Source organism: Lagenorhynchus albirostris, chromosome 8, assembly GCF_949774975.1.
Source record: "Lagenorhynchus albirostris chromosome 8, mLagAlb1.1, whole genome shotgun sequence".
In the NCBI taxonomy this organism is placed as follows: Eukaryota; Metazoa; Chordata; class Mammalia; order Artiodactyla; family Delphinidae; genus Lagenorhynchus; species Lagenorhynchus albirostris.
In genome coordinates this window covers 24,966,453-24,990,820 of record NC_083102.1, presented here as the reverse complement: position 1 = coordinate 24,990,820, position 24,368 = coordinate 24,966,453, and the positions used below count along the sequence as shown (strand labels likewise).

Sequence of the window (24,368 nt, the reverse complement as noted above, 5' to 3'; positions counted from 1 at the left end):
AGAAAGGTCACAGGTCTGGAACCCATGGCAAGTTTGCTCTGTTCAGCAGCAGGTTTGCTGAAGTACGTTTTTGGCTTTCAAAGTTGAAGACCACATTGATCGAGTAAGGGATGAATGCTCCTACTAATGAGCTCTCCATGCCCTTGTTGAGTATTTTTTCCTCTGAATTAGTTGGCATTTTAAGAGTCATGTGGGACCTTACTTGGAATGTTAGAACCTATGGAATATAATGCCCCCTCCCCGGATGTTTTGACTTCCTCACGACTTCTGATGATGGAGGATGGAATAATCTTTACATCCTCACTCTGAGAGAAGAACTTTCTCATATGCACATTAGGGCTGAAGAGCTATCCCTTTAGAACAGTAGCATTTGCCTTTGTTTCTCAAGCTGGTTGTCTCCATCACACCACCCAAACCTTGAAAGTCATGGTTAACGTTAGTTCTCTGCTTTTCTATACATAGAAACACATACATCCAGTTCAGCATGTATTTCCTTTCACACACAGATGTTCTTTACATGCAGTGTTTTGTGTGGTGAAGTTAATGGAAGATTAGTAACAAAAGAAAATTATTTCAGGAAATTCAATTGATCTTCAACTTCTAAAAAAATATAAACTGCATTATATAATCGCCCATTGCTTCTTCTTTCATCCCTCACCACCATCCTCCACATATGGAAAAATAATAAGAATGGGAGCTAAAGAGAAATAGTACGACGGTTCAGACTGAATTAAGCCACTTAGTTTTTGCTGTTGCAGTTTGCTTCTGTGACTAAAACCATCATAATTATTAAGGAATAGCTTTTTCTGAGAGTAACATTAGAACCGGCAAAGGAGGCATTTGTCACGCACTGAGAAACCTCTGGAATAGCTCAGCCCTGTGAATCATGTCTGCCCTTTCTCCCTTCCTCTTTTAACGTTTGGAAAACAACAGTTATGTCAGTCGATAACAGAACTGGGAAAAGGGACCCAGAAAGTGATGTGAGCTCTGTCAATCTTCCACCTTGCCAAGGAGGACACATTAAAGTGTTTTTCATGGAAAATCAGCCTTAGTCAACACATATTCAGAGCAAAGTGACCTTGAATATATATATATAAAACACTGAAGTTTCTTGAGAGAATATAAGTGAACCAAAAAGAAAGAAGGGAATGCATCCTAAAGGAAGAAGTTAAATCCAGGAAAAGGGTTGGCAATGCATTTCTTGCCACTTACCTTTTCTGCTGACTGGGCTGTACCAAAAAAGATGGGGATGAAAGCTAACCAAATGATGCAGGTGGTATACATGGTAAATCCAATAGGTTTGGCTTCATTGAAAGTCTCTGGAACTCCTCTTGTTTTAATGGCATAAACAGTACAAGTTACCATCAAGAGGATACTGTACCCTAGTGAACAAATGAGCGAGAGATCAGAGATGTCACACTTGAGCACTCCCCTGGCGTTCTCCGGGTCTAGAGTCCGCTGTTCTCCATAGTCAATGATGATGTGCGGTGGGTCCACAACAAACCAGACACACACTCCCAGGAGCTGGATGGAGATCAGGCTGAAGGTGATCACCAGCTGGGATGCTGGACTGATAAACTTGGGCGCTGTGACAGATTTCTTCCCCTGCTCAAATATTCGGTGGATTCGGTTCGTTTTGGTAAGAAGGGCTGCATAGCTGAAACACATGCCGAGTCCTAGGAAGATCCGTCGGAAGGAGCAGATGACTGTATCTGGTGCTGCAATCATTAAAAAGGTGATTGAATAACAGAGAAAAATCCCCGTTAGGAGCACGTAACTAAGTTCGCGTCCCGAAGCCCTCACAATAGGTGTGTCGTTATAGCGGACAAAGGTCACGATCACGAAGGTGGTGGCGATGATTCCCAAAATGGCAACGAACACAGGCACCACGGCCCAGGGGGAATGCCACTCCAGTTTGATGATGGGGATGAGCTGACAGCCTGTGCGGTTGATGTTTGGTCTCTGGTCCAAAGGGCAGAGTTCACAGGAGAGCTCATCCACCTGGTAGTTGTAACCTTCACAGCGCTCGCAGTGCCAGCAGCAAGGAGCTCCTTTCACTGTTTTCTTCCTCTCCCCGGGCTTACAGGGCAGGCTGCAGACAGACGCCGGGTGAGTGTGTTCTCTGTTGGCCCACTGCATGTCTTCCACCTGTGGGTATAAAATATTAATGAGCCTTCCATTTGTCCCCCATTTATAATATCCTAATCCTAGCCACAGGTTTGTAATAAGTCACTGAATGCTGACAGTACAGTTTACCATAATAAGAGCCCAGAGTTTCTTTCCCTAATATTGACTTTATGAAAGTGCTAAATGATTGGGTCCAATAAATCATTCACATCATCAACTTGATGAGTGTCATTACGTTCCATTTACCTCCTTGGTGTTGACCAATCTGACATGTGGAGAAAGATTTATTGGCCCAAACAGTTTTAAAACAGAAGAAAAAACATAAGTCCCATGGAAAAACGTGTTAGAGCTAAGCTCAGATATAAATGCCAGAGTCCCTGAAACACTGGCTAGGCTATAAACACACATAGAAATGGTGATCCACGTCTTTCCACCATATCTGGGGAAATTCAAACCTCACTGCGTCAATTTTGAAAGGAAATGGCAAAATTAGCTACTTTAATCTCTGACACTTCTCATATTAATGTTTTTGCCTGTTTAAGCTTAAAATTCACTTATTCCCCCACTCCTGCATCTTCACGTTGTGGAAAAGACCGTGCTGAGTGAGACAGCTTGATGGTTACGTCTTCCATTGAACAAAAGTAGGCTTAAAGCAGCGAAACTGGTACAGATGAGCGAGTTCCCCTGCTGAGAGCGCTCTCTGCTTCGGGCCCTTCAGGTTCCATCGTACTCTTTTGAATTAGATCACAGAATACCTCTATTAAAACAAACTTGTTATTTTAAGGGAATTTTGCCAATCATTGACCTCTTTCCTTAAATTTGTTTACTAAAGGTTCTGGACCCGATTCCAACGTGAGGGGGCAAGGGAAGTGGGGTTTCCCACACCACCAAGCAATCCTTGGACACCAGCTGGGTGTCCTACAAGTCAAATCAGTTCTGACACTATCACCTGGAAATAGCATCAGATCCCACAGAATGCTAACAGGACAAACCAGAAATTATGGATCATAGGAGACAACTCATTATGGCAAGCTACTACTATATAAAAGGTAAGCTCTACGAATGGAAGGATTTTGTTCACTGATGTGAACAAACAGTGATTGACACACAATTTGTCCTCAAATATTTATTGAATTTGTGAGCAAGGAAGGACAGGAAGGGCACCCCTGAGGAAGAAGGAGTCAACTTGGAAGTACTGGCTTCTAGAAATAAAGTACAGCTCAAAGAGGCACAGAGAGGAGAGCTAAAGAAATGTTTAAAAAAATAAAACAAAAAACTTATTTTCCCAAGACCAGCTCTATAAAAACCCCAAAGAAAAATTACCATTTGCTGTGATAGTCTGGCTCCAAGATGGCCCCCAATAACTTTACCTCCTGGAACCATGCACTCATGGAGTCCCCTCCCACTTTAAATAGGGCTGAATTATGTAAACAATAATATATTCCAGAAATGACTGCATGTGGTTTCTGAGGCTAGGTCATAAATGACACTTTAGCCTGTGCCTTGTTCTCTCTTGGACTGCTCACTCCTGGGAGAGAACTAGATTGTCATGAGAGCTCTCAAGCAGCCCTATGGAAAGGAACTGAGGCTTCTTGCCCACAGTCAGCACCCACTTGCCATGCATGTGAGGGAGCCACCTAGACAGTGAATCGTCTGGCTCCAGTCAAGCCTTTAGATGACTGCAGCCCCAGCTGACACCTTGACCGCAACCTCACGCGAGACCCTGAGCCAGAACCCAGCTGCGCTGCTTCTGAATGTCCAATCTACAGGAACTGTGTGAGATGATAAGTGTTTTATTGTCGTAAGCTGCTAAATATGGAGCTATTTGTTACACAGCAATAGGAAACTAATGCAGCTCAAATTAAGCTTACTTACCCATTCTGTGACCACCACCAGTATAGTAGTCTACTGAGAATCTACTGAGAAGGTAGTGACAACTATCTTATACCAAAAACATGCCCCAAAGTGTCTAGTGTCAGCAATATTCTATCATCACTCTTAAGGTTGCCTCCCTTTGGGGAACTATGTGACTGAGCTTGTTCTCATAAATAGATCTATTGCTAAAGGATGCTTTCCTTTCTTGAATGTGGGGTGAATAGTGGAGGGCAGAGAATTGTAGCCCCGAAGTTCAACACTTGCTGAGGGCTATCAGATCTCCCCCAGGTGGAGTAGATAATTCATGCATGTTTAATTTCAAATATCCTCCCTTGAGAAAGTAGATGGTAATTCATGTGTCCTAAGGGCACTCAAGACTATTAGCTCTACCTTGTCTCTTCACCACAAAGGAAAAGCAATCTATCATAACCCTGTTAATTTTCTATTAGGTTTTAATGATTTAGAAAAGTTATTTTATTTATGTATAAGATTCCATTAGGTAAGAAAAAAAAGTTAAATTGAAAGTGGCTTCTCTCAAAAATATTGAGAAAAATGAAATGCTCCACTTGAGTGGCTAAAATATTGATTTTATACCCTAATGGACTCTTATATAAGATAATAAAATACTTTCTGTGAAGGTTATGTTTCAAAGCTAATTATTGTAAAACCAAAATTGCATTTTGTTTGGGGCTTCTATAGATTTATAATGTTACCGTTAAAAAAAAAAAAGGCAGTAAAAACAAAAAAATCTCAGAAACATTAAACTTCAAGTTTGGTAGAGACCTTAAAGGTCAGCTTGTCTACCCACATGTCTAATTCTTTAATTCTCAATACACTTTATTTTCTATAAGGAAATAAGACTTATTAACAAAGAAATATATCCAAATCTGATAGGCCTCATTACGGAGGATAAATATTCATCATTATAAGCTAAGTACTATATTTTCTTGATCAGTTTCCTGAATACTGAACTAGTGGGAAAATGTTTTTCATAAATAAAAATTAAAGTTATAAGATAATGAAAAATACCACAAGTTTTTAACAGTTGTAAATTTTCTTTAGTAAAAACGGTATAGTCAAGCCATATGTGTTACATTTCTTAATATAATGGAGAAAATTTATGTATGTTTCAGTAAACATGTTAAACATACATGACTACATTTTCATCAAGGAATCTATTTATGTATAACTGTACTGTGTTTTGATGTCATAGTTGAAGTCTGGGAACCAACCAATATCCACCCCAAGGAAGAACAAGTAGCGAACACTTGAGTCAGGATCTTATAAATACATTAGTATCTGAGACACATAATTTATTTTGGATATGTTGCTAAATTACAAATACTACTACTCGGGCTTCCCTGGTGGCGCAGTGGTTGAGAGTCCGCCTGCCGATGCAGGGGACACGGGTTCGTGCCCCGGTCCGGGAAGATCCCACATGCCGTGGAGCGGCTGGGCCCGTGAGCCATGGCCGCTGAGCCTGCGCGTCCGGAGCCTGTGCTCCGCAACGGGAGAGGCCACAGCAGTGAGAGGCCCACGTAACGCAAAACAAAACAAAAAAAAATACTACTACTTGAGAGTACATTAAACTTCCTATTTTTCACAACTGTGCTACAAAGCATCAACAAATAGCATTCAGCTCTCTTGCTTTGCTATATTAACAAATAATACCATCTTCCATAATGCGTAAAAAGAGAAGCCATATCCGTACATTTAAAACATGTGTCTTCCTCTCCTTTGGCATTATTCTGATATTAGGATGTTTTCTGTCTAAAACATGTGTTCTAACAAATGGATGATAGTTATACAGATAGACCTTCTAGGGATAAAACCGTAGCCCATTCCTGTCTTGACAATGTTCACCAATAGTGATTCATTCTGTAGGCTCCAATCCAGTACATTTCATAGAATGTGAGCCATCAGCTGGCTTCTGCTGTCAAATTCTACTATTACTGCAGACAAATACACCAGCAACCACAAAACCAAAACTTTCTGAGTGAATGTGCTTACATTTTTTCATCTTTAATCTTCCCAGACCAATCAACCTAGAGTAATGCTTCATAAATTAAAGACATTATGTTTTATAGAATAATTTTCTTCTGTGTAGTTTTAATAACTCCTGAAAAGAAAGGACTACAAGAATATTTCCCAATTAAATGCCCCACTAAAATTAATCATTTCCAGTATTCACTACAAAATTCTCGCTCAATTTAATACCTCTATTACAGTGTTTTTCCGACATGTTAAGTGGTATGTTCAATGTTATGATTACTATACATGTGGGAAAATTTTAAATATAACATTTAAAGATAATTGATATCTAGTCATACCGTCCTTAACTAGCTCTTTTCATCTTGCTCTATAAATAAGCATAGTATTATAATCATTTTGGTGACTAGTTTGCCACTGCAGTATTCAAAAACCCAACGCTTCATCTGACTTATGTCACAGCAGATCGTACATGCAAACATTTCCAGCGAAACTGGGCATCTTTTCAAAGGTTTACGCGTTAATTTCCATATAATCAATAGTTTTAACAAGTGCACTTAATTAGCATGAGTATTTAAAATGTCAAAATTTGGTATATTTTGTGAATCATACGATTCACATATGAATGACTACACATTGCACAATTAATTTGATAATGCAACTCAAAATACAGTTTCTCAATATATTAGTATACACATTCATATACATAAATATGTTTGTATATAGATATATATTGCTTCAGTAATATTCATCCTTTCCTTTGGGTCATGCAAAGCTTTCTACTTCTGTTCAAAGTGGTAAGTAGGTTTAGTGTCCTTTGAAAAGATAGTATGTATGAGATGATTCTCAGATTGAAGTCCTAGTTTTATATGATATTACAGATCTACATAACCTTTACAAATGCAAAGACTACTCTTATTTAAAAATACAGTTTAAAATTTAATTTACAATAGCATCAAAATAAAATACTTAGGAATAAACTTAACAAGTAAAGTGCAAGAGTTTTTTTAACTAAAAACTACAAAATATCATTTCAAGAAAGTTAAAGAAATGAATAAATGAAAAGAAATCCCTAGTTCATGGATCAAAAGATTTAACATTGCCAAGATGGAAATACAAAACTGATCAACAGATTCGACATAATCCCTATTAAAATCTTATCTGGCTTCTTTGCAGAAATTGACAAGTTGATCCTAAAATTCATATGGGAGTATAAGGGACCCAGAATAGACAAAATGATCTTGAAAGTGAAGAGTGAAGTTGGAAGATTCACACTTCCTGATTTGAAAACTTACTACAAAGCTGTAGTAATCAAGCAGCATGATACTGGCATAAAGATAGACTAATTACTGAAATAAAATTGAGAGCCCAGAAATAACCTCTTATATGTATGGTCAATTGATTTTTGACAATGATGACAAGAAAATTCAATGGAGAAAAAACAGTCTTTTCAACAATGGTGCTGGGACAAGACATGACACCAAAAGAATAAGCAACAAAATAAAAATAAATAAATTAGACTTCATCAGTATTACTTTTGCGATTCAACAGATGCCATTAGGAGAGTGAAAAGACAACCCACAGAGTGGACAAAAATATTTTCATATCATATATCTGATAAGGAACTTATATCCAGATTTTATTTTTTAAAACTCTTAGAATTAAACTGTTAAAAAGGCATACAATCCAATTAAAAATAAGCAAAAGAAATGAAGAGACATTTCTCAAAACAAGACATATGAGTAGTCAGTACGCACATGAAAAGATGTCTAACATCATTAGTCGTAAGACAAATGCAAATCAAAACCATAGTACCCACTAGAATGGTCATAATAAAAAACGCAGACAGTATCAAGTGTTATTGAAGATGTGGAGAAAGTAAAACCCTTTACATTGTTGGTGGCAATGTAAAATGGTGCAGTTATTTTGGACAACACTTTGGCACTTCCTCAAAAAGTTAAGCACAGAATTGCCATATGACCTAGCAATTCCACTCCTAAGTAATTTTAACCTAAGAAAACTGGAGACATATGTTCTCACAAAAATTTGTACATGAATGTTCATAGCATCATTAGAGCAAAAAAGCAGAAACAACCCAAATGTGCATAAACAAAATGTGCTTTATCTATTCAACCAAATATTAAAAAGAAATAAAGTACTATTATATGCTATAAAATAGATGAACCTTGAAAATATGCTAAGTGAAAGAAATCGGTCACAAAGACCATATAGTGTGTGGTTTTTTTGTTCCTTTGTTTTTTTTGCGGTACGCGGGCCTCTCACTGTTGTGGCCTCTCCCGTTGCGGAGCACAGGCTCCGGACGCGCAGGCTCAGCGGCCATGGCCCACGGGCCTAGCCGCCCCGCGGCATGCAGGGTCCTCCCGGACCGGGGCGCGAACCCGTGTGCCCTGCATCGGCAGGCGGACTCTCAACCACTGCGCCACCAGGGAAGCCCAGTGTGTGATTTTAATTTAAATGAAATGTCCAGAATAGGCAAATCCATAGACAGACAGTAGATGGGTGACTGCTAGGGGTTAAGGAGGGAAGAGAATAGAGTTACTACTCAAGGGTACAGGATTTCTTGGGAGGTGATGAAAATGGTCTAAAATTAGTGGTAATGGATACACAAGTCTGTGACTATACTAAAAGCCACTGAATTATGTATTTTAAAATGGGCAAATTTTATGGCATTTGAATTATCTCAATAAAGCTGTTAGTTTTTAAATATGCAAACTATGTTGATACAGTCAGGAAGTATTTATACTCAGTCCTTCATGTGCTGTATAAAAAGCCATACTGCATGTTCTAGACAAGGTTCGATGTGGGGATTCAACAGTGACCAAGACATGGTTGCTGGCCTCCAGAGACAGTGCAAGTGGGGAAAGAGATAAGCAGAGGGCCAGTCACAGTTCAGTATGAAACTCCCCAAAAAGAAAAGGGGTGAGGAAATGGTACTGCTAAAAGAGGATCCAGCAGGGCCACCAAGCATAGGCTTCAGGGATGTGTGAACAGCAGCCTGAAGGATGTATAGGAGGTAAACCAGGGAAGGGGATCTCAAGCCAAAAAAGAAAAAAAAAAAAGACATCAAGGTTCACGGGTAAGAAGTCATAACAAACTGGAGAAACTAAAGGTATAAAGAATAGCAAAAGTATAAATAAAAGCACTGGGGGAATTGGTAAGAAGCAAGCTAGGGAACAGAGGTGATGCTAGATCGCGAAGAACCTTATAGCCACTGAGAGTAATTTGGGTATTATCTTGAAGGTGGTAGCTGGGATCTTCTGAAGGGTTATAACAAGGATAGGCATGATGAGCTTTATCGTTTAGAAGAATTGCTGCGCTGCAAGGTAGAAGACTGAAGGAACCCAAGACTAGATATGGGTCAATCACCAAACACGCTGAGGCTGTTAGAATTCCAGATGAAAGGCAACGGTGACAGGAATCCAAAGAACGGCAGTGAGCATGAAGGATGTTGTAAGCAGCACCAGGTTTTGGTTTTCAGATTTTATTCTCAAGGCCATAGACGATGTTTAAAGGATTTTAACCAAATGCGTGATCACATGTAAAATATAAATATAAAACTTTATATAGGGCTTCCCTGGTGGCGCAGTGGTTGAGAATCTGCCTGCTAATGCAGGGGACACGGGTTTGAGCCCTGGTCTGGGAGGATCCCACATGCCGCGGAGCAACTAGGCCTGTGAGCCACAACTACTGAGCCTGCGCGTCTGGAGCCTGTGCTCCGCAACCACAACAAGAGAAAGCCCTTGCACAGAAACGAAGACCCAACACAGCAAAAATACGTAAATAAAAATTAATAAACTCCTACCCCCAACATCTAAAAAAAAAAAAACTTTATATAAATATGTAAAAAAAATATTTTTTTCTTTTGGAGATCACTGTGATGAGATATCAGGGAAAAGAGTGATACAGAGGCAACAATAAGAAATAGGGGAATAATGTCATGATTCCAGGCAAAACAAGAGCCTGTGAACCGTTAGAAGAGGTGGTGATGAAGAAGATGGTCTGGATTTAAGATATAGTGAAGAAAATAGAGATAAGGGTGGCAAGAGAAAAAAGAGGAATCAAACAATGTCATCCAAGCTTGTGTTTGAGAGTCATCCTTAGCATTACACTTACTTCAACCTCATGTCTGATGAATCACATGGCCAGGCACGGTCCTCCCCATGCCTAACTCCCAGGTAATTAGGTATCAACCCTCCTTAATCCCTTATTATACAACACACGGCACCTTGTAGTCTTCTTCAATGGCAATTTTACAGTATGTAATTATGCATTTATTTGATTTTCTTTTTATTTGAATAAGAGATTTTCTGCATTTTAAATTATGTTCCTCAGAATCTCTTACAGGGTTTACACAAAATACATCTCACTGGGTCCCAGTTCTTAGATATTACAATTTAATAGGTCTGGAAAGGAACCTCAAGTTGGCACTTTTTTTAGTATCTTTATTGGAGTGTAATTGCTTTACAATTGTGTTAGTTTCTGCTGTATAACAAAGTGAATCAGCTATACATATACATATATCCCCATATCTCCTCCCACTTGCGTCTCCCACCCACCCTCCCTATCCCACCCCTCTAGGCGGACACAAAGCACCGAGCTGATCTCCCTGTGCTATGCAGCTTCTTCCCACTAGCTATCTATTTTACATTTGGTAGTGTATATATGTCCGTGCCACTCTCTCACTTTGTCCCAGCTTACCCTTCCCACTCCCCATATCCTCAAATCCATTCTCTACATCTGCGTCTTTATTCCTGTCCTGCCCCTAGGTTCTTCAGAACCTTTTTTTTTTTTTTTAGATTCCATATATATGTGTTAGCATATGGTATTTATTTTTCTCTTTCTGACTTACTTCACTCTGTATGACAGACTCTAGGTCCATCCACTACAAAACTCAATTTCCTTTCTTTCTATGGCTGAGTAATATTCCATTGTATATATGCGCCACATCTTCTTTATCCATTCATCTGTTAATGGACACTTAAGTTGCTTCCATGTCCTGGCTATTGTAAATAGAGCTGCAATGAACATTGTGGTACATGACTCTTTGAATTATGGTTTTCTCAGGGTCTATGCCCAGTAGTGGGATTTGGGGGTCGTATGGTAGTTCTATTTTCAGTTTTTAAGGAACCTCCATACTGTTGTCTATAGTGGCTGTATCAATTTACATTCCCACCAACAGTGCAAGAGGGTTCCCTTTTCTCCACACCCTCTCCAGCATTTATTGTTTGTAGATTTTTTGACGACGGCCATTCTGACTGCTGTGAGGTGATACCTCATTGTAGTTTGGATTTGCATTTCTCTAACGATTAATGATGTTGAGCATCCTTTCATGTGTTTGTTGGCAATCTGTGTATCTTATCTGGAGAAATGTCTAATTAGGTCTTCTGCCCATTTTTGGACTGGGTTCTTTGTTTTTTTGATATTGAGCTGCATGAGCTGCTCGTAAATTTTGGAGATTAATCCTTTGTCAGTTTCTTCATTTGCAAATATTTTCTCCCATTCTGAGAGTTGTCTTTTTGTCTTGTTTTCCTTTGCTGTGCAAACACTTTTAATTTTTATTAGGTCCCATTTTTTTATTTTTGTTTTTCTTTCCATTTCTCTAGGAGGTGGGTCAAAAAGGATCTTCCTGTGATTTATGTCATAGAGTGTTCTGCCTATGTTTTCCTCTAAGAGTTTGATAGTGTCTGGCCTTACATTTGGGTCTTTAAACCATTTGGAGTTTATACTTGTGTATCATGTTAGGGAGTGTTCTAATTTCATCCTTTTACATGTAGCTTTCCAGTTGTCTCAGCACCACTTATTGAAGAGGCTGTCTTTTATCCATTGTATATTCTTGCCTCCTTTATCAAAGATAAGGTGACCATATGTGCGTGGGTTTATCTCTGGGCTTTCTATCTTGTCCCATTGATCTATGTTTCTGTTTTTGTGCCAGTACCATACTGCCTTGATTACTGTAGCTTTGTAGTATAGTCTGAAGTCTGGGAACCTGATTCCTCCAGCTCCGTTTTTCTTTCTCAAGAGTGCTTTGGATATTTGGGGTCTTTTGTGTTTCCATACAAATTGTGAAATTTTTTGTTCTAGTTCTGTGAAAAATGCCATTGGTAGTTTGATAGGGATTGCATTGAATCTGTAGACTGCTTTGGGTAATATAGTAATTTTCATGATGTTGATTCTTCCCATCCAAGAACATGGTATATCTCTCCATCTATCTGTATCATTTTTAATTTCTTTCATCAGTGTCTTATAGTTTTCTGCATACAGGTCTTTTCTCTCCTTAGGTAGGTTTATTCCTCAGTATTTTATTCTTTTTTGTTGCAATGGTAAATGGGAGTGTTTCCTTAATTTCTCTTTCAGAGTTTTCATCATTAGTGTATAGGAATGCAAGAGACTTCTGTACATTAATTTTGTATCCTGCTACCTTACCAAATTCATTGATTAGCTCTAGTAGTTTTCTGGTAGCATCTTTAGGATTCTCTATGTATAATATCATGTCATCTGCAAACAGTGACAGCTTTACTTCTTCTTTTCCGATTTGGATTCTGTTTCTTTCTTTTTCTTCTCTGATTGTTATGGCTAGAACTTCCAAAACTATGTTGAATAACAGTGGTGAGAGTGGACAACTGTGTCTTTTTCCTGATCTTAGAGGAAATGGTTTCAGTTTTCCACATTGAGAATGATGTTGGCTGTGAGTTTGGCATATATGGTCATTATTATTTTGAGGTAAGTTCCCTCTATGCCTACTTTCTTGAGGGTTTTTTTCATAAATGGGTGTTGAATTTTGTCGAAAGCTTTTTCTGCATCTATTGAGATGATCATATGGTGTTTCTCCTTCAATTTGTTAATATGGTGTATCACATTGATTGATTTGCATATATTGAAGAATCCTTGCATTCAAGTGGGATAAACCCCACTTGATCATGGTGTATGATCCTTTTAATGTGTTGTTGGATCCTGTTTGCTAGTATTTTGTTGAGGATTTTTGCATCTATGTTTACCAGTGATATTGGCCTGTAGTTTCTTTCTTTGTGACATCTTTGTCTGGTTTTGGTATCAGGCTGATGGTGTCCATGTAGAATGAGTTTGGGAGTGTTCCTCCCTCTGCTATATTCTGGGAGAGTTTGAGAAGGATAGGTGTTAGCTCTTCTCTAAATGTTTGACAGATTGCTCCTGTGAAGCCATCTGGTCCTGGGCTTTTGTTTGTTGGAAGATTTTTAAGCACAGTCTCAATTTCAGTGATTGTGATTGGTCTATTTATATTTTCTATTTCTTCTTGGTTCAGTCTAATAAGGTTGTGCTTTTCTAAGAATTTGTCCACTTCTTCCAGGTTGTCCATTTTATTGGCATAGAGTTGCTTGTAGTAATCTCTCATGACCCTTTGTATTTCTGCAGTGTCATTTGTTACTTCTTTTTCATTTCTAATTCTATTGATTTGAGTCTTTTCCCTTTTTTCCTGATAAGTGTGGCTAATGGCTTATCAATTTTTTTTATCTTCTCAAAGAACCACCTTTTAGTTTTATTGATCTTTGCTATCGTTTCCTTCATTTCTTTTTCATTTATTTCTGATCTGATTTTTATGATTTCTTTCCTTCTGCTAACTTTGGGGTTTTTTTGTTCTTCTTCTCTGATTCCTTTAGGTATAAAGTTAGGTTAGTTATTTGAGATTTTTCTTCTTTCTTGAGGTAGGATTGTATTGCTAGAAACTTCCCTCTTAGAACTGCTTTTGCTGCATCCCACAGGTTTTGGGTCATTGTGTTTTCTTTGTCATTTGCTTCTAGGTATTTTTTGATTTCCTCTTTGATTTCTTCAGTGATCTCGGTTATTTAGTAGTGTATTGTTTAGCCTCCATGTGTTTGTATTTTTTACAGTTTTTTTTCCTGTAATGGATATCTAGTCATAACGTTGTGGTCAGAAGAGATACTTGATACCATTTCAATTTTCTTAAATTTATCAAGGCTTGATTTGTGACCCCAAGATATGATCTATCCTGGAGAATGTTCCATGAGCACTTGAGAAGAATGTGTATTCTGTTGTTTTTGGATGGAACGTCCTATTATTATCAATTAAGTCCATCTTGTTTAATGTATCATTCAAAGCTTGGGTTTCCTTATTTATTTTCATTTTGGGTGATCTGTCCATTGGTGAAAGTGGGGTGTTAAAGTCCCCTACTATGACTGTGTTACTGTCGATTTCCCCTTTTATGGCTGTTAGTATTAGCCTTATGTATTGAGGTGCTCCTATGTTGGATGCATAAATATTTACAATTACTATATCTTCTTCTTGGATTGATCCCTTGATCATTATGTAGTGTCCTCTTTGTCTCTTGTAATAGTCTTTATTTTAAAATCTATTTTGTCTGATATGAGAATTGCTATTCCAGCTTTCTTTCGATTTTCATTTGCATGGAATATCTTTGTCCATCCCCTCACTTTCAGTCTGTATGTGTCTCTAGGTCTGAAGCAGCTGATTAGGGGGCTCTTGCTCACTCAGGGGGAAGGGAGGGGTACAGAATGCGGGGCGAGCCTGCGGCGGCAGAGGCCAACATGACGTTGCAACAGCCTGAGGTGCGCCGCGTGTTCTTCCGGGGAAGTTGTCCCTGGATCCTGGGACCCTGGCAGTGGCAAGCTGTATGGGCTCCTGGGAGGGGCAGTGTGAATAGTGACCTGGGCTTGCACACAGGCTTCTTGGTGGCGGCAGCAGCAGCCTTAGCGTTCCATGACCGTCTCTGGGGTCCACGCTGATAGCCACGGCTCGCGCCATCTCTGGAGCTCGTTTAGGCAGTGCTCTGAATCCCCTCTCCTTGCGCACCCTGAAACAATGGTCTCTTGCCTCTTAGGCAGGTCCAGACTTTTTCCCGGACTCCCTCCCGGCTAGCTGTGGCGCACTAGCCCCCTTCAGGCTGTGTTCACGCAGCCAACGCCAGTCCTCTCCCAGTGCTCCGACCGAAGCCCGAGCCTCAGCTCCCAGCCTCGCCCGCCCTGGCGGGTGAGCAGACAAGCCTCTCGGGCTGGTGAGTGCCGGTCAGCACTGATCCTCTGTGCGGGAATCTCTCCGCTTTGTCTTCTGCACCCCTGTTGCTGTGCTCTCCTCCATGGCTCCGAAGCTTCCCCCCTCCGCCACCCGCAGTCTCCACCCCCAAAGGGGCTCATAGTGTGTGGAAACCTTTCCTCCTTCACAGCTCCCTCCCACTGGTGCAGGTCCCCTCCCTATTATTTTGTTTCTGTTTTTTCTTTTTTTTTTTTTTGGCCCTACCCAGGTATGTGGGGAGTTTCTTGCCTTCTGGGAGGTCTGAGGTCTTCTGCCAGCGTTCAGTAGGTGTTCTGTAGGAGTTGTTCCACTTGTAGATGTATTTCTGACGTATTTGTGGGGAGGATTTTGATGTGCACGTATTACTCCTCCGCTGTCTTGAAGGTCTCTCAAGTTGGCATTTTTAAAAGAAGTCTTTCTTCTTCCAGTGATTCTGTCATGTAATTAGTGAACCACACTTTGCCAAGCACCAATTTAAATTTATTTTCCTCAGGAGAGTAAGAGCCTGGTGTGTGGCATCCCAGAGCCTAATGTGATGACTACCCTGCAATGGCCATCAATAAATATTTGTTGAATGAATGAAGAAGGAATGGAAGAACAAGTGAACAGGTGATGGTGTCCTTCATTCAAAGACTCAGCAAAGCTTCCAAGCCAGGAAGCTCATGAATCAGATGAACACATGATCTGTGTTCATGAGTTAAGTTTCCCTGGGCAAAGATTTCAAAGGCACAGTCATATGCAAGGCAGTTGAGATCATGAATATGTATTAGCAAATTCTCACCCACAGAAACAATGGAAAGTGTGAAGGGAAGATGACACAATGGAGGCATGGCAAGAGCAAAATTTAAGGAGCAGACACAGGAAGATTAGTAAAGGAGGATGAAAAAATATGGTCAGATGGAAACCAGGGAAGAACCTGGTCCAAGGTCCAAGAAGCCAAACAGATAATTTCAGGAAAGAGGAAGTAATCAGTGGTGCCCAAAGACAGTCAAATTTCATGAGGATACAATTTGAAAACTGAGAGTACCTGGTTGCCTTCATGACAAAAAAATTAATTTTTCTGTGAAGTCTTCTCTGACTGACCCTACACCAGTTGGGTAGGTATGTTCCTCCCCTGGATTGCATTATGTATTTTATTATAACTCTTTGGCATTATATTGTGACTATCTGTTCACCTATCCATTTCTGCACCAGACCGAGAGCACAGTAATCTCAAGGACAGATAGTTTTACCTCCCATTACCTTTATTAAGACATAGGATTCAGTAGGAATTCAATGTTTGAAAAAAAACATAAGTTGATTAATAAGTAGAATGTGTGGTAAGCACACCTATTACTACTCCAAATATATAACTACTCTCTATTTAGGGTTTTGAGTAGGATGGTAGTAAACTTATTCTTTCCTAAATCTGTGTGGTCTCTAGATTATTTTAACCATACCTTCCAAGAAGCTAATTTTGGGGAGGCTATGTACTCTGACACACACCTTATAGGGGTGTTGGAAAGATCTAACAAGTTAACATCTGTGAAAATGTTTTGTGAATGGAAAATGTAAAAGGTGCTCAGAAACCCTGCATTTACCTTGATTTAGGACTGAGAGGCAGCACTAGAAAGAAGGTACCCACTCTCTACCTATAATAAATACAGCTGCTCTGCTAACAAAACTATGTCAGCAGCAACAAGCAAAACCACGGTCTTTGGATTTCATACAGATCTGTGGTTTCTTGCTTTAATTTTCCCACTCTCAGCTCTTAATGTCAGTTCCTGGTAATTGCCACATGAGATGTGCCTTCTCACATCACAGCTCTATGCAGAGAAATGCATCTAGGCTAGTGCCTTCTGCCCTTGACTCTAAGGTTGGAGAGGGTGGCATCTGCCAGTGTGGATGTTGGGATGTGTGTTGTGGGACACTTGGTTTTGGGGACTAGTATAGGAAGTCAGACCTACAATATTTTTGGTGAGTGGGATGCACTAACCCTATGTTAGGTTGCACCCCAATACACGGCATATGCAAATATCCAGGGAGCTCGGGGTATTTGTAGCCATAGTATTGAAACAGACTAATCTTTTTCCTTCATGTTAAATTTATCATAAAAGTTATAATTTGAATACTATAAAGAGTGGTCATTTGAACTCAAAAGGCATTGAGCTACAACTTGTGTTACTATGTTCATGATTATATTCTAAATGACCAAAATAATTTTTTTAGATAAAAGCTTTTTATTTAAGGGACTTTCCTGGTGGCGCAGTGGTTAAGAATCCGCCTGTTAATGCAAGGGACAGGGTTCGACCTCTGGTCTGGGAAGATCCCACATGCCTCGGAGCAACTAAGCCCGTGTGCCACAACTACTGAGCCTGCTCTCTAGGGCCTGTGAGCCACAACTACTGAGCCCTTGTGCCGCAACTACTGAAGCCTGCTCACTGCAACGAAGAGTAGCCCCTGCTCGCCGCAACTAAAGCCCACGCACAGCAATGAAGACCCAACACAGCCAAAAATAAATAAACTAATTAATTAATTTTTTTAAAAAAGCTTTTCATTTAAGATTAATTCATCTGAATGTTTACTATAAAAATAACTATTTTAACCTCTCAGGACGATTTGGTATGTCAGATCTTTTCTGAATATTATTTAAAGGCTTTCATATTTTAATTTTAAATCTTAAAATATGACATAAATGTCATATATGATAGCTATATTATATATATTGTGCCAGTATTTTATGATGACTAAATTCAATTAAGCAGATCCTTCATTGCTAATAAGTAGAAGTAAATAACATGAAAATCAGCTCAGGGGTAATACTCTCTACGGGCAATTTTGTTAACTCTTAGGATATCCCTTTAAATTATTCACATTTCCTATTTTTCCTACACTATGTTGATTTATAAGTGCATGCAGAAACTAAGATAATTCTTTACAAAGCATTTTGTGATATTTTGAACAATTTAATAGATGTTCAATACAAAACACTTGTCTATTTCAATCTTAGCCATATCACTCAGTGTATATTTAACTCAATCTATGGAAATTTATAGGAAGTAAATACCTTCAAAACGTGAGAAGATAGACAAAGGAGTTTGGAATGACTTATTTCCAGTGGAAAGCCACTTTATATTGCTAAGCAAACAGAACATAAAGAGTGATGATGCTGATGATAATAGCTAACATTTTATTGCCTGTACCTGCTGGTTCCCAGGGCAGTGTATGACACGATAGACGGTAGAAAAAAATTTTAAACTGACTGAAAGTCCAGAATAGGGAGCAGAGAAGATAGGAGACAGTGGAGTAGGCACAACGCATTTGAAATAATAGTCCAATGAAAGGAGTGTGGCCCCAAACAGCAGAGGCCCTAGACAAGAGCAGAAAAGCGAGTGAGACCAGGACAGTCAGTTTACTGGGAATGGAAAAGAATGGGTGAGTTTAAAACAGGTTTAGAAAGAAGAATCAAAAGAATTTGGTAATAATTTGCTTAAAGGATTTTTTCAGACCAGACCCAATGTAAAAACCTTAGGATAAGGTAAACATTTATCTCATGGTTTCAGTATGCTTCATCCTAGGGATTCCTTTCCCTTTTTAGTTATTACAGTGAAACCTTGTCTCCAGCTTAGATTCTTCTAGCTATTTCATTCCATATAAGAGCACCAAAAAGGTTATTGTATCAATTTAGCATGCTTTATTCACAGTAACCCTAAATGGCACTCTTCCTGCCTGAAAGGCATTTATAACTTAATCCTAAATGAATATACGCAAAAATAAGATACCTTATTTGAATTAAAAAAACAAGACACCCAGTAAAAAAAAAAAATCTCAATTCTGTACTGAATTCCTAGGGATTGCATGACTCTGTATTCTACCCACATAAAGATAGACGGGAAACTGCTAAACACGAACAAAAAAAGCTCCTGCAGCCAGGGAGAAATAGAGCTATCACAACTGAGACATGTCATAAAAATAAATGACCTCTGAAAGAGGGAGAGGACCTGATGTCACTTTCCAGCCCCAAACCTAGAGACTAAAGGCTCTTCCCACAGACTGTGGTACAGAATAGAAAGACTGAGAGAGATTAAGAAGTTCCCTTGGATACAGCTGGAGCAAAGTGACCAGACAGAAAAGAACAGAGATGAATGAGAAATTGAATGGTACAAGAGGAGACCACAGCCGGCATTTTGGGGGAATATGCCTCACAAAGACACACAAATAGTCACCAGAATTATTTGTTTCTATGCATTGTTTAATAGGACAAATGGTAACCAAAGCTATTGAAATACAGTGTAAAGACTGTGATTAGAATGTGGAACTTTGAACAATAGCCGACATAAAAACTGTGAACTGTCTCAAACTTGTAGGGAAAGCCTACATGATATTAACACGTTTATTCTGACACAGAAGTGACAAAAAATATATCAGAACTAAGGCAACAATATAAGAAAAGGAGCTCTATGACATCAGAAGAGAAACATTTTCAATCAGCCATATCTGGCTAAGGATTTCCTCAATTTATAAAAAACTTATTTATTCAAAAACATGAATTGCAACAACAGTATAATCAACAGGGTAGGTACTAGGAATATAAAAATGAATGAAGCAATGTTTGGGCACACTAAGAGCTTGGCAATTTAGAAGGGACTGGAATTCAAGACTAAAATTATGGGATCAAATACTTGACATTAGTGAAGTTGGGCCATTTTCTTTCCCCCAACCTGGCAGAAGACTAGAGATTTACTTTCTTGAGAAGGTAAAAACACAGAGTCTTTTGGATGCAGGACACCTGGCACATTTGGGATCAGGGTACCACATTGACATCAGTTGTGGTAAGTAAAAATACAAAAGGTGAATTGTGTTTTCCAGTCCTCTTCCCCTACCTGGCTCAAAGAGTACTACCAGCCTTGCTTACACCCTCCAAGGAGAGGATTTGAAGATTCATCTTCGGGAGACTTTTAGATACATCCGCCTAAAAGAGAAGATCTAAACATTCTGATGTGAGGTGATTTCCCAGTGACATCTACTGTCAACAAACACACACATGTACAGAGAGCTGTTGATCAGATTTTCCCTGCACTCTTAGATGTGAGTGGAATCCAAGGGTCACTGGGCATGAAGAAAATATTTACCATGAACAATAGGCATTAAATCAAACAAGTAGAGGGAACATAGCAATTTAAGTAAATAAAGGCTATGCCTGGAGAGGAAAGCATTAAAAAATAATTAATACCTTCAGAGATTTTTTAAAAATGCATTCACTAAAGAAGATTGTAAAAAAAAAAAAGGAACGTTCATAGATCATGAAATAACTCTTACAAATTAATTCTAAATCATTATAATTAATAATATACTTACATTACATTAATTATAATTCTAGATAACTGAATTATTTACAATTCTGAATTATAATTTCAGAAACAGAAATCAGTAGAAGAATTAAAAGGTAAAGTTGAAGTAATCTCCCAGAAAATAGACTAAAGAGACATAGAGAAAGAAATCAGCAAGAATTAAAGGATCAGTGCGGGATTTAAATAATAATTCCAGAAAAAGAAAATGGGGCATTTGGATTATTAAAGAAAAACAATTTCTGGAAGAAAAGGATAAGACATTCTGGAGTAAAAGGTCCTGCTGAGTGTCTAGTACAATCAATAAAAATTATACACATATTAGGGTATATCCTGCTGAGATTTCAGAATAATGAAGACAAATAGGGGATCTTAAAAGATTCTGGAGATCAAAAAAACAAAAAAAGTTACAAAGAATCAAGGATCAGAATAATCTGAGAGCCAGGGAATAATGAAATAGTGTCTTCAAATTCTAAAGTAAAATGATTTCCAACCTAGATTTTGGCAATCTTTTGTTAAAGCATAATATCAAAATGAAGACACTTTTAAATTTTTTTTAAATTTATTTTTGGCTGCATCAGGTCTTAGTTGTGGCACAAGGGATCTTCACTGAGGCATGCATGCGGGATCTTTCGTTTCGGCATGTGGGCTCTTCCTTGCAGCTCGCAGGCTCCAGGGCATGCAGGCTCTCTAATTGAGGCGTGCGAGCTCAGTAGTTATGGCATGTGGGCTTAGTTGCCCCATGGCATGTGGGATTTTGGTTCCCTGACCAGGGATCGAACCCGTGTCCTCTGCATTGTAAGGCAGATTTTTCACCACTGGACCACCAGGGAAGTCCCCCTGAAGACACTTCTATAAATGGAAGTTCTCCAAAAAAATGTATCTTCCATTTTCAGTCTAAGGAAATTTTCAGTTAATATGTTGTACCTAAATAAAAGAATAAATGAAGGAAGAGGAAACTGGATTATAGGAAACAGAAGATGCAGCACAAAAGAAATGTGAAGAAATCCTCTGAATTATGGTAATGAAAGATGCTGGGATGTGGGATGTGGGATGCAAGCTTTGCCTTTATTTAGAGACGTACCAATCTAAATTGGAGAACCTGGAGAGATATCTCTAAGAACATAAATATAGTTAAACAGATGTCTTTTTTTTTTTTTTTTTTTTTTTTTTTTTTTTTTGTGGTACACAGGCCTCTCACTCTTGTGGCCTCTCCTGTTGTGGAGCACAGGTTCCGGACGCACAGGCTCAGCGGCCATGGCTTGTGGGCCCAGCCACTCCACAGCATGTGGGATCTTCCCGGATCGGGGCACGAACCCGTGTCCCCTGCATCAGCAGGCGGACTCTCAACCACTACGCCACCAGGGAAGCCCTAAACAGATGTCTTTTGATGAAAAATTTGGAAGTGAATTGGTTTTAAGTATATAAAAAGCAAAACAAAATCAAAACAAAACACTAAGCAAGCAAATAATTTTGTAAATGATGATTATTAGCTACATGGAAATGTAAGTTATGGTTTATCTATATTGGGAGGATGATGGGACAGGAAATGTAATGGCAGAGGAGGACAGGTATAAAGGAGATAATTCCTTATATTCCATAGTGAGAAGCTAACACAAACTGACATAGCAGAAAAATAAGAAGTAGAAAGTAAGTGTAAGCAAGTTATTTAGAAATACAGAGTAAAACACATCAAGAAACAAGGAGTTGAATGTAGTCACCTTTGGTCCTCTGAAAACAAGGACAGATATATTGGGGGCTGACATTTTCAAACGAGCCTTGTGAGACCAATGTACTTCTTATAATCCTATGTACAAATAAATAAAAACAGATTGAAATGAGAAGTTAATAAGCTTGATAGTAAAGTAAGACAAATAAGAAACAGAGAAGTGCAGGAGAGCTAAAAATGAAATGCCCACTGGAAATCCACACAGGAAGCACTGAAGGGAAGGAAAGAGTTTGCAAAAATCACATTCTTGTACAGACACCAACTTGTAAAGCTTCTCAAACCACTGAGGAAAAAAAATGCAGAGATGGAAAGAGTAATAGAAAAAATGGAAGGAAACAGAAGGAGACTATGAGAATAATTATGGACAACTAACATTTCTAGAGAAATCAAAACAATTGTTATGGAAAAATATAGTAAAAAATATATGGAAAGAAAACATTTCTCTGCTGAAGAAACATCTTTGCAAATGGATTGAAGGGCAAACTTCGTGAAAGGGACTGATAAAACATAAGACTTTTGGTGGGAGGTATAAGATTAAAGAAAAGCTCAAAACAAATCAAGCAAGATAAAAAAATCTGTGTAACAAAAAGTAAAACGAAGGATAGTCTCAAACATTTCCACCACAACACAAATGCAGAATAAAAAGAAGTATAGGGCTTCCCTGGTGGCGCAGTGGTTGAGAGTCCGTCTGCCAACGCAGGGGACACGGGTTCGTGCCCCGGTCCGGGAAGATCCCACATGCCGCGGAGCGGCTGGGCCCGTGAGCCATGGCCGCTGAGCCTGCGCGTCTGGAGCCTGTGCTCCGCAACGGGAGAGGCCACAACAGTGAGAGGCCCACGTACCGCAAAAAAAAAAAAAAAAAAAAAGAAGTATAACGTTTTTAGGAGAAACTCTCATGATCACATAATTAATAAACTGACAAGTTTTCCTTCACATTTGAGGACTAGACTTTGGAATGCCTTCACTGAGAAAACATAATTTTTTTTAACATCTTTATTGGAGAGTAATTGCTTTACAATGTTGTGTTAGTTTCTGCTGTATAACAAAGTAAATCAGCTATACGTATTCAGTATTCATATATCCCCATATCCCCTCCCTCTTGCGTCTCCCTCCCACCCTCCCCATCCCACCCCTCTAGGTGGTCACAAAGCATGGAGCTGATCTCCCTGTGCTATGCGGCTGCTTCCCACTAGCTACCTATTTTACATTTGGTAGTGTATATATGTCAGTGTCACTCTCTCACTTCATCCTAGCTTACCCTTCCCCCTCCCCGTGTCCTCAAGTCCATTCTCTATGTCTGCATCTTTATTCCTGTCCTGCCCCTAGGTTCTTCAAAACCATTTTTTTTTTTTTTAGATTCCATATATATGTGTTAGCATATGGTATTTGTTTTTCTCTTTCTGACTTACTTCACTCTGTATGACAGACTCTAGGTCCATCCACCTCACTACAAATAACTCAATTTCATTTCTTATTATGGCTGAGTAACATTCCATTGTATATATGTGCCACATCTTTATCCATTCAACTGTCAGTGGACACTTAGGTTGCAAAAAAGAAAACTACAGGCCAATATCACTGATGAATATAGATGCAAAATTCCTCAACAAAATGCCAGTAAACAGAATCCAACAGCACATTAAAAGGATCGCACACCATGATCAAGTGGGGTTTATCTGAGGAATGCAAGGATTCTTCAATATATGCAAATCAATCAATGTGATACACCATATTAACAAACTGAAGAATAAAAATCATATGATCACCTGAATAGATGCAGAAAAAGCTTTCGACAAAATTCAATACCCATTGGGCTTCCCTGGTGGCACAGTGGTTGAGAATCTGCCTGCTAATGCAGGGGACACGGGTTTGAGCCCTGGTCTGGGAGGATCCCACATGCCGTGGAGCAACTGGGCCCGTGAGCCACAACTACTGAGCCTGTGCATCTGGAGCCTGTGCTCCACAACAAGAGGCCGCGATAGTGAGAGGCCTGTGTACCGCGATGAAGAGTGGCCCCCGCTTGCCACAACTAGAGAAAGCCCTCGCACAGAAACGAAGACCCAACACAGCAAAAATAAATTAATTAATTAATAAACTCCTATCCCCAACATCTTCTAAAAAAAAAAATTCAATACCCATTTATCATAAAAACCCTCCAGAAAGTAGGCATAGAGGGAACTCACCTCAACATAATAAAGGCCATATATGACAAACCCACAGCCAACATCGTTCTCAGTGGTGAAAAACTGAAACCATTTCCACTAAGATCATGAACA

The 24,368-nt window shown here is 39.1% G+C and overlaps 1 protein-coding gene across 1 annotated transcript in view; it reads right to left on the bottom strand.

The window, feature by feature from the left end:
- The window catches only part of GRM8 (glutamate metabotropic receptor 8), a 749,540-nt gene that overhangs the window by 100,807 nt on the left and 624,365 nt on the right, over nucleotides 1-24,368 (bottom strand). Inside the window, exon 8 of the mRNA XM_060155979.1 lies at nucleotides 1,213-2,148. Coding sequence (XP_060011962.1) covers nucleotides 1,213-2,148 — 936 coding nt within the window. The remainder of the gene's footprint in view (nucleotides 1-1,212; nucleotides 2,149-24,368) is intronic.